Source organism: Narcine bancroftii, chromosome 2, assembly GCF_036971445.1.
Source record: "Narcine bancroftii isolate sNarBan1 chromosome 2, sNarBan1.hap1, whole genome shotgun sequence".
NCBI classification, from domain to species: domain Eukaryota; kingdom Metazoa; phylum Chordata; class Chondrichthyes; order Torpediniformes; family Narcinidae; genus Narcine; species Narcine bancroftii.
The window spans coordinates 65,523,999-65,536,431 of NC_091470.1; the positions used below are offsets into that span (position 1 = coordinate 65,523,999).

Here is a 12,433-nt window from a genome sequence, read left to right on the forward strand (position 1 = left end):
GCATCAAATTAAAAGGTGATGCAGTCAGTGGCCAAGACAAGCATGAAAGTACAATTAGGAAAATTTTAAAATGTAACATAAACACCAGGAGGAAAGCAATAAAGGAAAGATAGATTGATTATGACAATAAATGACCACAGAATATAAAACCAAATAATAAAAGCTTTGATAAATATGTAAAGCAGTAAAAGGTGGTTTAAGTAAATATAAGTCCCTTAGAAGATGAGAAAGGAGAATTAATAAAGGTAATGCAGAAATGGTCATGGGCCTGAATATCCATTTTGTGTCAGTTTTCACAGTGAAAAACACAGATAACATTTCAAAGAGTCATGTAAAGGAGGTGATGGGAGGTGAGGATCTTGATACAATCACAATCAGTAAAAAGGTAGTGTTGGGCAAATATGTGGACCTCAAGGTAATTAAGTACTTTACTGATGGAATGCATCCCAGGGCACTGAAAGAAATGGTATGTCATTTGGGGTAGGGCTGCACTTGTGATAATCTACCAAAATTTCCTGGACTCTGAGCCTATCCTGTGGGTTAGAAGAGAGCAAATGTAATTCAGCTGTTTAAAAAATAAGGGAGGCAAAAGCCAGATAACTAAAGGCCTATCAGCTTTATGTCCATAGTTGGGAAAATGTCAGTTGCTGTTATTGGTGAAGAGATAGCAAGATATCTAAATAGAAAATTGCTCCCTAAGGTTGAAACAGCATGCTTTCAGAAAAGGCAGGTCCTGTTTAACTCACTTACTGGAATTCCTCAAGAATACAAGTGTAATGAAATAAATAAAATGAATGATCTTATGGTTAGAAATACTCTTGAGATGTGGCAAAAGAACATCTCCTCCATAATCTCCATGTGGAGCACTGAAGGGCTGGATTCTTAGCTCCCTGCTCTTCACGCTATAATCCTTTGACTGTGTAGCATGGTATGACAACAATACTATCTACGAATTCACTGATGGTAACACAATAGTGGGTTGTATATAAAGGGTGAAGAGTCAAAATACAGGAGGGAGAATGAAAACTTGGGTGAATGATACACCCACAATTTTGCAAGTGATCATTGGGGGATCAAACGTGGATAAGGTGAGCAAATGTAAGTTCTTGGGAGTCACCATCTCGAGGAGCTTTCCTGGATTCAACACACCAATGGCGTCATGAAGAAAGCACGTCAGTGCCTCTACTTCGTCAGGAGTTTGCGGAGGTTTGGTATGACACCAGAAACCCTGGAAGATTTCTACAGAGATGTGGTGGAAAGCCTACTAATTGGCTGCATCATGATCTGGTATGAGACACCAATACCCCTGAGTGTAAAACCCTCCAAAAGGTAATGGATACAGCCCAGGACATCACAGGCAAAACCCTCCACACTATTGAGTATAGTTACAGGAAAACACAAAACTGGAGAAACTCAGAAGTTTAAGCAGTGTACTATGGAAGTAAAAACACAAAGCTGGAGATGTCTGCAGATTTTCATATTTTACTTTTTTTTTACATCTTCAGGGAACGCTGCTGTCAGCAGCAGCAATCATAAAGGATCCATACCACCCAGCACATGCTCTGTTCTCGCTGCTCCCATCAGGCAAGAGGTATAGGTGCCATAAGACTTGCACCACCAGGTTTAGGAACAGCCGCTCCCTCTCCACCATCAGACTCGATCAGAGACTCATTTAAGGACTCTTACTTGTGCACTTTATTGATTTTTTTAATTCTCTCTGTATTACACAATCAGTTTGTTTACATTTGTTACCTGTTTACAGTTATTTATTTGTTTACATGTATATGCTGTGTACAGTTTTGTTTGGACTACCAGGTAGTAGAAATTCTGCCGCACCCACAGGAAAAAGAATCTCAGGGTTGTACATGGTGTCATGCATGTACTCTGACGATAAATCTGAAATCCGAAGAAGATATATATTGATGATATAATTAACCACTAGCTTCAATGCATAAGCAGAACCTTTGGTCAAATAAGGATAAAGTTATTTGAATGAAGACCTAAACACAAGGTCATCTAAGCTGCAATGATCTTTGTTGTCTTGTATGGTTCAACACATCTAAAATTCCAAGTGCTGCAGGCTACCATCTTTACAAACATTGAGATTCTCAAGTTCACATGAAATGAATTAATGATTAAATGATTAATTAGTGAAAGAAAAGTCATTTCATCAGATTGTGCACTTCCAATCCAAATCAGTTAGCAAGTTTGTAACTAGCACAGCAACCCATACCAGAAATTATTTTGAGTGGAGATTAGAAAATGTCAGACTTGGCTGTGTTGCCAAGTCTGATATTTTTAAAAACTAGAGTGTAACACAGAACATTGAAGTCTTTGATAATATTGGGGGGCGGGGGCAAAATAAAAATACCGACATCAATAAAAAGATGCATGTTTTATAAATATACTTTTGTTTATATTTGTTATATGCAATAATATAGTTTTTTGGAGGTTATCAATGGAGGGAAGTGCATGCCTTGAAAGTAATTTGCACCATATTACGACAGACTGAGATGGCATACAGTATTCTTGTAAGGAAGAAATTATGAGAATTCTTGAATGCAATTTTATACTCCAATGCACGGCAGAAAGAAACTAAACTGTGCTGGAGAACTTCAATGTGAAAAGCCACAAACCTCAAGGGGGGAACAAAAGTCAGGGCTGAACATAGAGCAGAGATGAACAGTGTAGTAATTTCCATGGCAACTCACCAGATGATATTGCAGAGGTGGCGAGTCAATAAGCTTGCGGCTGTTGCTCTGATTGGCACTCGCACTCTATTTGGAAGAAAAGGAATCAAGAGAAAGAATAACTAAAACACCACTGTATCTCATGACCCTTTTCTGTGATTTATATTCCTCTCTGAATGTGCTACCAAACAGCTGAAAATACTGTGAATATTTCAAGAAAAATCGGAAATCAAACCTTGATGCCTTGAATGCAAGCCTGCCACTAATCTGCCTCTCAAAAGAGATAGCATGAATACTTAGGTCTTCCATAAAAGAGAATAAATTTTAAATATTCACTTTGTTTGCTTCTAAATTCCACACAGAATATATAGAGATTACACTCTAATTTGTAGTTCCAACAATTAAGTCACCAATAGCTAAACACAAAAATCAATCTTTGACAACATAATTTTAAATTTAGTCATGCAGCATGGCCAAAGGCCTTTTTGGCCCACATGCTCATGCCTCCCAATTGCACCCAATTAACCTATAGCCCCTGGTATGTTTTGAATGGTGGGGGGGAAACCAGAATACCCAGAGGAAGCCATCGCAGACACAGGGAGAAAATACAAACTCCATACAGACAGCACCAGATTCAAACCCTGGTTGCTGGTTTTGTAATAGCGTTGTGCTAACCGCTACGCAAACTGTGCCACCCTAATCTGCCCTAAAGAACAAAGCCTTAAAGCTTCACACATTTTAAACAGTTTACAATTAATAGTATCGCATCTTTATGTTGGTAGTTTCCCTTCAACGTAACAAAGAAAATTTCCCATTCATTATTTTGCGGCAGGAAACAATATATCCAATTAACACTTCCATCCTTTGTTAAATTTAACTTTTGGAGCAATCTTTCAAGATTTTTTTTACCAAATTCACTTCATGAGAAACGGGACGTCTGATGTCAAGCTACAATGAATGATGGTCATGGTATTCTCTGTTTTTAGTTTCCATTACAAACCTTCAAGGTATTTACTATTGCTTTCACCATAATTGGATTTCAGATTCCAATCCAATTTCAGTATAATGGCTTCTTTATATTCTTTTTAATTTTCAGTTAATTAAGAAGAAAATCTAATTTGACTGGAAATTTTTCTGGAATTCTTTTATAGCTTCATTTTTAGCTGTATTTTGTCAACAAAAGGTATGTAATCTCCAAACGCATCAATGAGTATTTTATAATTTTGCAACATATTTTCCTGTTATAACAGAATATGTAGTGTAAGCGTTTTGTACTATATGAACATTCTATACAACAGAACTTTGAATTCATTCTACTTAGATTTGTGCTGCAAATTCCCAACAGATTATATCCAATATTCCATGCCAAGTAATTTAAGATATTTGCAAGAGAATTCTAATTATTTCACATAACCTAGTATATAACAAGAAATATTGCAAATTGATACCTCAAGTCTGTGGAGAAAGTATTTTTTTAAAGACATGCAGCATGGTAACAGGCCCTTCCAGCCCAAGAGCTTGTGCTGCCCAATTAACCTACAGCCCCCCCACCCCCCTACATTTTTGGAAGGTAGGAAACCCAAGTGAACATGAGAAGAATGTAGAAATTCCTTACAGACAGCGCCAGATTCGAACCCGTGTTCCTAGCACGTTACATATCCTGATACAGATATTCGTGTTCTTTTTCTGTTATGTAATTGCTACATCCTAATAATGTTTAGGAATGGCAAAATATGTTATATTTTGGTTGTTTTTCACAAGTACATGTTATATACCAAAGCTATTTCAAATATTTGTTGTGAATATTTGGAGATAAGAATCACAGGAAACTTAATGACTCTAAAGTAAGACAGCACAAAGCTTGTATTTTTTCTGTACATTTTTTGTGGAACATTTTCAAATTCTTAATTTTACTACCACCAACCACATCATTGATATGATGCTTCCCCCTCAATTATTGCTCGTAATGAACGTTGGTTCATCAACGTGAGATCCCATCCGCGCAGGTGCAGCCATTACATCTGGTGACTTGTAAAGAGCAGCACTCATGTTTGGCGCAGGAGCAAAAACACCAAATCAGCCGGGATTTGCAGCAGAGTGATCCCAAAAATAACACTAAATTAGTGGGCCTGCAGGAGCCCTGGGGGAGTTCACAGGATTGCGATCCACAAAATGAAATCAAACCCCTGAACAAGCCCCCCCGGAGAAGGATGTGAGCAGTAAAAATTCCGAGACTGCCGGTGGGAGGTTCCCGGGTCCTGATGAAGGGAGGTCCCGATGTAGCCCTGCGGTGGCGGAGATGTACCGGGAAAGGTCTGAGGCAACCAGCGGGAGGTTCATGGTCCTAATGAGGGGCTAGGGCAGAGGCAGGGCGGCAAGAGCCCGAGGAGAAAAGCCTCCAAGAAGAGTCCCCGTAGCGCTTCATTAGCGCCAAAAATACAGCAGGCCTGCCAGGGTGCTGTGTCCCAGCTGAGGAGTAGCAAGGTCGATCTACCTCCGCTGGAGGTGGGATCAGGCGACGGAGATCTACCTTCACTGAAGGTGGTGTCCAAGTCTGGATGCACCAACCTGGCTTCATAGAAGCTGGGGCCTCAAAAAGCAAGCAGTGATACCATTATGCCGCGGCTTGAGGTGAGCTGCATGAAAAGAATGGACCTCAGTATATCGAGTGGTAGTGAGGGGGAGTACCTTGCACAAGAGCATATAGGACCTGATCCAAACTTAACACGTCGTATAGTGAAGTTGCCTACCTGACGGGTAAGAACAACCAGAAAAATCCCAAGAAAGGGTGTGGTCTCTGCAAGACAGGCAACCGTTCAATCGGGACCCAAGAGTAAGGCCTGCAGAGAGCAGAGGCCTCAACCAGTGACGAAATTGTAAGTCGTCTGGACAAATTGGAGGAACTGGTGATGGCCATGGTGAGCAGGTTTCCTATACCAGAGCAGGAGGAGGACATTAATGATTATACATGGGAAGATGATGAAGGGCCACTAATGGAGTCCAAGTCACCCAAATCCCCATATACTGCTCAGGGCAGTCAGGAGGAGCATATACCGGCTATTGCCATGGTTTGCAGTACCAAAGGGTATTGGCCAGCCACTAGAGGATGACATTGCGGGGTCTAACATATATGGTGTCGAATGCTTTTCAGGAGACAGTATGAGAAGAAACGATCAAGAAGTACCCATGCCCTATTAAAGGCCCTCTGTTGGAGGTGCCTAAGGTAAACCCCGCAATATGGTACAATTTGAAGGTCTCCACAAGGGCAAAAAACATGAAATTGCAAAGATTACAGGGTTACTGCTTAAAGGTATCACTGCATTTGCACAAATGCTCTCACACGATTTAATGGAGAGCCAACAAGATGCTCTAGGGCTGTTATCCCATGCAAACTATGAACTGAATACCTTCAGGAAGGAACTGATCAAACCAGTCCTAAATATAAGATATGCTCATTTGTGCAGACCATCTAACCCTGCATCAAAATTTCTATTTGGTGACAATTTCAGCAAGCAGGTGAAAGATTTGAATGAGCAGCGGATGGCATGGTCAGAGGTTCGAGAGCACAGGCAAGAGAACCTGTTATGTTTCACCCCTATGCAGGGGAATTTAAGCGAGTTATCCATGATGGTTTCCCACTCCAAGCGGCCACAGCCAGCAGGTCTTTTTTAGGTCAACACCCTCCGTGGAGACAGCAGCAGTAGAATTTTCCCACGCAAAGTGCTTTACAGAGAAGGACCCAGAATACATCAGTTGGCAGACTAGGCAGGTCAAGGAAGTGAACACTAAACATTTGAGTACTCTTGATAATTACAAGGGTTTAAAGGTTGGCTATTCAATGATAGATGGTGTAATATTACCACTGATGCTTCTATTTGACAGACAGTGAAGGGGTATAAAATTGAATGTGACCCACAGAAATCCCCTCTGATAAGGAGGAAGGGTATATATATATATATATATACACACACACACACACACACACACACACACACACACACACACACACACACACACACACACACACACACACATGTATATAATATATACATTTCTTTCTTTGGCTTGGCTTCGCGGACGAAGATTTATGGAGGGGTATGTCCACGTCTGCTGCAGGCTCGTTGGTGACTGACAAGTCCAATGCGGGATAGGCAGGCACGGTTGCAGCGGTTGCAAGGAAAAATTGGTTGGTTGGAGTTGGGTGTTGGGTTTTTCCTCCTTTGTCTTTTGTCAGTGAGGTGGGCTCTGCGGTCTTCTTCAAAGGAGGTTGCTGCCCGCCGAACTGTGAGGCGCTAAGATGCACGATTGGAGGCGATATCAGCCCACTGGCGGTGGTCAATGTGGCAGGCACCAAGAGATTTCTTTAAGCAGTCCTTGTACCTTTTCTTTGGTGCACCTCTGTCTCGGTGGCCAGTGGAGAGCTCGCCATAGAACACGATCTTGGGAAGGCAATGGTCCTCCATTCTGGAGACATGACCCACCCAGCGTAGTTGAGTCTTCAGCAGCATGGATTCGATGCTTGCAGACTCTGCCAGCTCGAGTACTTCGATGTTGGAGATGAAGTCGCTCCAGTGAATGTTGAGGATGGTGTGGAGACAGCGCTGATGGAAGCGTTCTAGGAGCCGTAGGTGATGCCGGTAGAGGGACCCATGATTCGGAGCTGAACAAGAGCGTGGGTATGACAACGGCTCTGTACACGCTGATCTTTGTGTGTTTCTTCAGGTGGTTGTTTTTCCAGATTCTTTTGTATAGTCTTCCAAAGGTGCTATTTGCCTTGGCGAGTCTGTTGTCTATCTCTTTGTCGATCCTTGCATCAGATGAAATGGTGCAGCCAAGGTAGGTAAACTGGTTGACCGTTTTGAGTTCTGTGTGCCCAATGGAGATGTGGGGGGGCTGGTGGTCATGGTGGGGAGCTGGCTGATGGAGGACCTCAGTTTTCTTCAAGCTGACTTCCAGGCCAATCATTTTGGCAGTTTCTGCAAAACAGGACGTCATGCGCTGGAGAGCTGGCTCTGAATGGGCAATTAAAGCGGCATCGTCTGCAAAGAGTAGTTCACGGACAAGTTGCTCTTGTGTCTTGGTGTGAGCTTGCAGGTGCCTCAGATTGAAGAGACTGCCATCCGTGCGGTACCGGATGTAAGCACCGTCTTCATTGTTGAGGTCTTTCATGGCTTGTTTCAGCATCATGCTGAAGAAGATAGTAAAGAGGGTTGGTGCGAGGACGCAGCCTTGCTTCACGCCGTTGTCAATTGAGAAGGGTTCGGAGAGCTCATTGCTGTATCTGACCCGACCTTGTTGGTTTTTGTGCAGTTGGATAACCATGTTGAGGAACTTGGGGGGGCATCCGAGGCGCTGTAGTATTTGCCAAAGCCCTTTCCTGCTCATGGTGTCAAAAGCTTTGGTGAGGTCAACAATGGTGATGTAGAGTCCTTTGTTTTGTTCTCTGCACTTTTCTTGGAGCTGTCTGAGGGCAAAGACCATGTCAGTAGTTCCTCTGTTTGCGCGAAAGCCACACTGTGATTCTGGGAGGACATTTTCGGCGACACTAGGTATTAATCTATTAAGGAGAATCCTAGTGAAGATTTTGCCTGCAATGGAGAGCAGCGTGATTCCCCTGTAGTTTGAGCAGTCTGATTTCTCGCCTTTGTTTTTGTACAGGGTGATGATGATGGCATCACGAAGGTCCTGAGGCAGCTTTCCTTGGTCCCAGCAGAGCATGAAAAACTCATGCAGTTTAGTATGCAGAGCTTTGCCGCCAGCCTTCCAGACCTCTGGGGAGATTCCATCCATACCTGCTGCTTTGCCACTTTTCAGTTGTTCAATTGCCTTATATGTCTCTTCCCGGGTAAGGACCTCATCCAGCTCTAGACTCAAGGGTTGTTGAGGGAGCTGGAGCAGGGCGGATTCTTGGACTGAGCGGTTGGCACTGAAAAGGGATTGGAAGTGGTCTGACCATCGATTGAGGATGGAGATCTTGTCGCTGAGGAGGACTTCGCCGTCTGAGATGCGCAGAGGGTTTTGGACTTGGGGTGAGGGGCCGTACACAGCCTTTAGAGCCTCGTAAAAACCCCTGAAGTCGCCAATGTCGGTGCTAAACTGGGTTCGTTTGGTGAGGCTAGTCCACCACTCATTTTGGATCTCCCGGAGTTTGCGCTGAAGGTGGCTGCATGAGAGACGGAAGGCTCATTTTTTTCTCTGGCCAGGAAGGCTTTGCAAGGTGAGCCTGGTGGGCAGCTTGCTTCTTTGCCAGCAGCTCCTGGATTTCCTGGTTGTTTTCGTCAAACCAGTCCTTGTTTTTCCTGGAGGAGAAGCCCAGTACCTCTTCAGTGGATTGCAGTATGGCTGTTTTCAGCTGATCCCTGAGGGTTTCAGAGACGTGTCCGTGAGGCAGTTTGCATCCTCGAGCTTTGCTTAGAGGTTTGCCTGGAAGTTTCCTCTCACTACGTCTGACTGCAAGTTTCCAACATTGAACCTCTTTCTGGGGGCTCCACTGTTCTTGAACTTTGGCTTGAAGTGAAGGTTAAGTTTGCAGCGAACAAGCCGGTGGTCAGTGTGGCATTCCACGCTGGGCATGACCCTGGTGTGGAGCACATCTCGTTTGTCTCTTCCTCGCACCAGAACGTAGTCCAGGAGGTGCCAGTGTTTGGATCGGGGATGCATCCAGGTAGTCTTCAGGCTGTCTCTCTGCTGGAAAAGGGTGTTAGTAATGACAAGCCGCTGTTCTGCACAGAGTTCCAACAGGAGGCGCCCGTTGTCATTGCACTTGCCGACTCCATGCTTGCCAAGGATTCCTGGCCAGGTTTCTGAGTCTTTGCCGACGCGAGCATTGAAGTCACCAAGGATGACAACCTTGTCGGCTGTAGGGGTGCGTTGGATGAGGTTGCACAGATCAGTGTAGAACTTGTCCTTTTCTGCTGGTTCCGCCTGAAGGGTTGGAGCATAGACACTGATGAGAGTGATGCGACGCTTGTTTTGAAGGGAGAGTCGCATGGACATGATCCGGTCAGAGTGGCCTGTCGGGAGGTTTTCAAGTTTGGAGGCAATGGAGTTCTTGACCAGGAAGCCAACACCAGATAGGCGTCGTTCAGCCTGAGGCTTGCCAGACCAGTAGAGTGTGTAGCCCGCACCGTGTTCTTGGAGGCTGCCTACATCTGCAAGGCGGACTTCGCTGAGGCTATATATAGATATATATATATATATATAAACATATTTTTAATATTTTTAAAAAATATATATTATATATATATATCAGAATGCAATTGATGGAGGCTGTACATGCCAAGATCATGGCATTAAAAAGGATAAACATTATTGAACGTTGTGGCCATGAAAAACATGAGTTTGTATCAAACATCTTCACATGACCCAAAAGAAGTGGTGGCACTAGAGTGATACTGGATCTATCGGATCTTAACAAATATCTTGTACGGGCATTTAAAAATGGAGAACATATATTCTGTGTTACCAATGTTATGTAAGGGCCTCGATAGATTTGCAAGACATATTATTCGGTCACGATCTGCTCACAGTACAGGAAGTTCTTAAAATTTTCCTGGGAGTGCTATGACAGTATAAGGCTTTGCTGAATGGGCTGAGTTTGGCGCCCAGGGCATTTACCAAGTTACTGAAGCTGGTGTTTGCAAAGCTCAGGAAAGAGGGGCACATCGTAATGGGTTACCTAGATGATACTCTTATTGTGGGCAGATTGTTCAAGGAAACAAAAAGGGCAGTAGCAGCCACCTCAAGATTATTAAGCCATGTGGGGTTTCTCGTACATCCCAACAAATCAGTGTCGGTGCCTACCAAGAGGTTAAAATTCCTCGGCTTCATTATTGATACAGAAGACATGAGACTTACCCTGCCAGAGGATAAAGTGGCAGAGATCAGGACTGTCTGCAGAGGGCTCATGACAGAGTGTTGTCCCCCCATAGGAAATGTAGCCAGGTTGATTGGGAAACTGCTTGCGGCTTTCCCAGTGGTACAACGTGGCCCGCTATATTATAGGTTCCTGAAAAGGAACAAAATATCTGCTCTTAAGGCAGCCAGAGAACATTTTGACAGGCCCATGAGGCTAACTAGCGAGGCCAGATCCAACCTGGTATGGAAGATCGAACTCAGAAAAGTGGACCTGGAGATCAGGTCAGATGCCAGTGGTGAAGATTGGGGAGCCACGAATCTAAAGGTCTCAACTGTGGGCAAATGGACGGACATATAGCTCAGGGAGGCCTCTAAATCTAGCATTAATTATTTGGAAATGCTAGTGGGTTTCTAGCACTAAAGTCTTTCTGTGTGAGGGAAGCTGGCATTCATGTACTGCTGAGGTTAGATAACATTTCAGCTGTGGCCTACCTCAATAATATGGGAGGTCTTAAATCTCCTTCCTGTAACAAGTTAGCAATTGAGACTTGGCGCTGGTGTATTCACAGGAGCATTTGGGTTACTGCCGCCTACCTGCTGGGTCAGATCAATGTACAGATGGACCCGATGTCAAGGAAATTTAATGATAGCTCTAAGTAGATCAGGGTAAGAAATATTTTAAATGGCTAGCAGACACCTTTGGCATGCTGAAGATTGTGTTTGCATCCAGGCTTAATGGCCAGGTTCCGAGTTTTGTGTCCTGGCTGCCGGATCTCCAAGTGGAGGCCATTGATGCCTTTACCCTAGACTGGTCAAAAGTTAACTTTTATGCATTTCCCCCACTCGCCTTGGTGGCGAAGTGCCTGAATAAGATACAGGGAGATGATGCCTCAGAATTTCTGGTAGTGCCTAATTGGCCTTCCCTATGTTGGTTCCCCATACTTCTTAGGCTTATGGTGGGGTCTCCATTGATATTCATGAAAAGCAGAGATCTGCTAATCCAACCGATGTCAAAGATATCTCATCCATTGTCACACTTAGGTTGCAGGATCGGAGAGCGAGGATCGGCATAAACACTCTGCAGCCTAGAATTCTGGATATACTGAAGGCATCTTGGAGAAAGTCTACTCAGAGACAGTGTGCCTCCTATATGGGGAAATGGAAAAATTGCTGTGAACAAATCAGACTGAATTAACTTCTATCGGAGATGCACTGAGATTTCTAATCAATATGTTCTATGTGCAGGGGGCCGGCTACAGCACAGTGAATACAGCAAAGAATGCACTGGCTGCTTTCTTGATGTTCAAGGATTCTGAGCATGAGATGATGAACTACCCCCTGGTCAAAAGATTTATGAAAGGTCTGTTCCAATTGCATTCTCCGGTACCCCGATATAAGAATATATGGGACGTAAAACTGTTTTGGACTATTTAAGGCTACTGTCACCAACTTCCAGTTTGGATTTACATAGCCTGTCCCATAAGCTGATAATGCTGGTGGTCTTGACATCAGCTCAGAGGGTACAAACTTTGTCTCACATTCACATGGACTATATTCATTGGGAGGAGGACTGTGTCAGATATTTTGAAACATAACAGGCAAGGAAGTATTTGGACAGAATTTTCATTGTATGCATCCAGGGAAGAGGAAAGATTATGTGCGTTGGATTGTTTAAAAAGATACATTGTATGTACAAAACATATTAGACTAAATGAGAAATACCTTTTTATATGCTATAAGGAACTACATCAGTGACCTACCCCCCAGTCATTGGCCATTTGGCTGCAGGAGGTCATGAGAGTGGCTGGATTGGATATTTCTCAGTTTGGGTCCCATTCAACTAGAGCAGCAGTGACCTCGGCAGCCAATAGGGCCGAGGTCCCTAT

General features: G+C 43.7%; 1 protein-coding gene across 4 annotated transcripts in view; it reads right to left on the reverse strand.

Annotated features, from left to right (window-relative positions):
• Positions 1–12,433, reverse strand: part of kiaa0586 (KIAA0586 ortholog) — a 427,045-nt gene that overhangs the window by 254,097 nt on the left and 160,515 nt on the right. For 3 of the 4 annotated variants that reach the window (XM_069916886.1, XM_069916884.1, XM_069916883.1), the window contains one exon: positions 2,712–2,777. The exons of the other annotated variant lie outside the window; for it this stretch is intronic. In XM_069916886.1, coding sequence (XP_069772987.1) covers positions 2,712–2,777 — 66 coding nt within the window. The remainder of the gene's footprint in view (positions 1–2,711; positions 2,778–12,433) is intronic. 4 annotated transcript variants of the gene reach the window in all.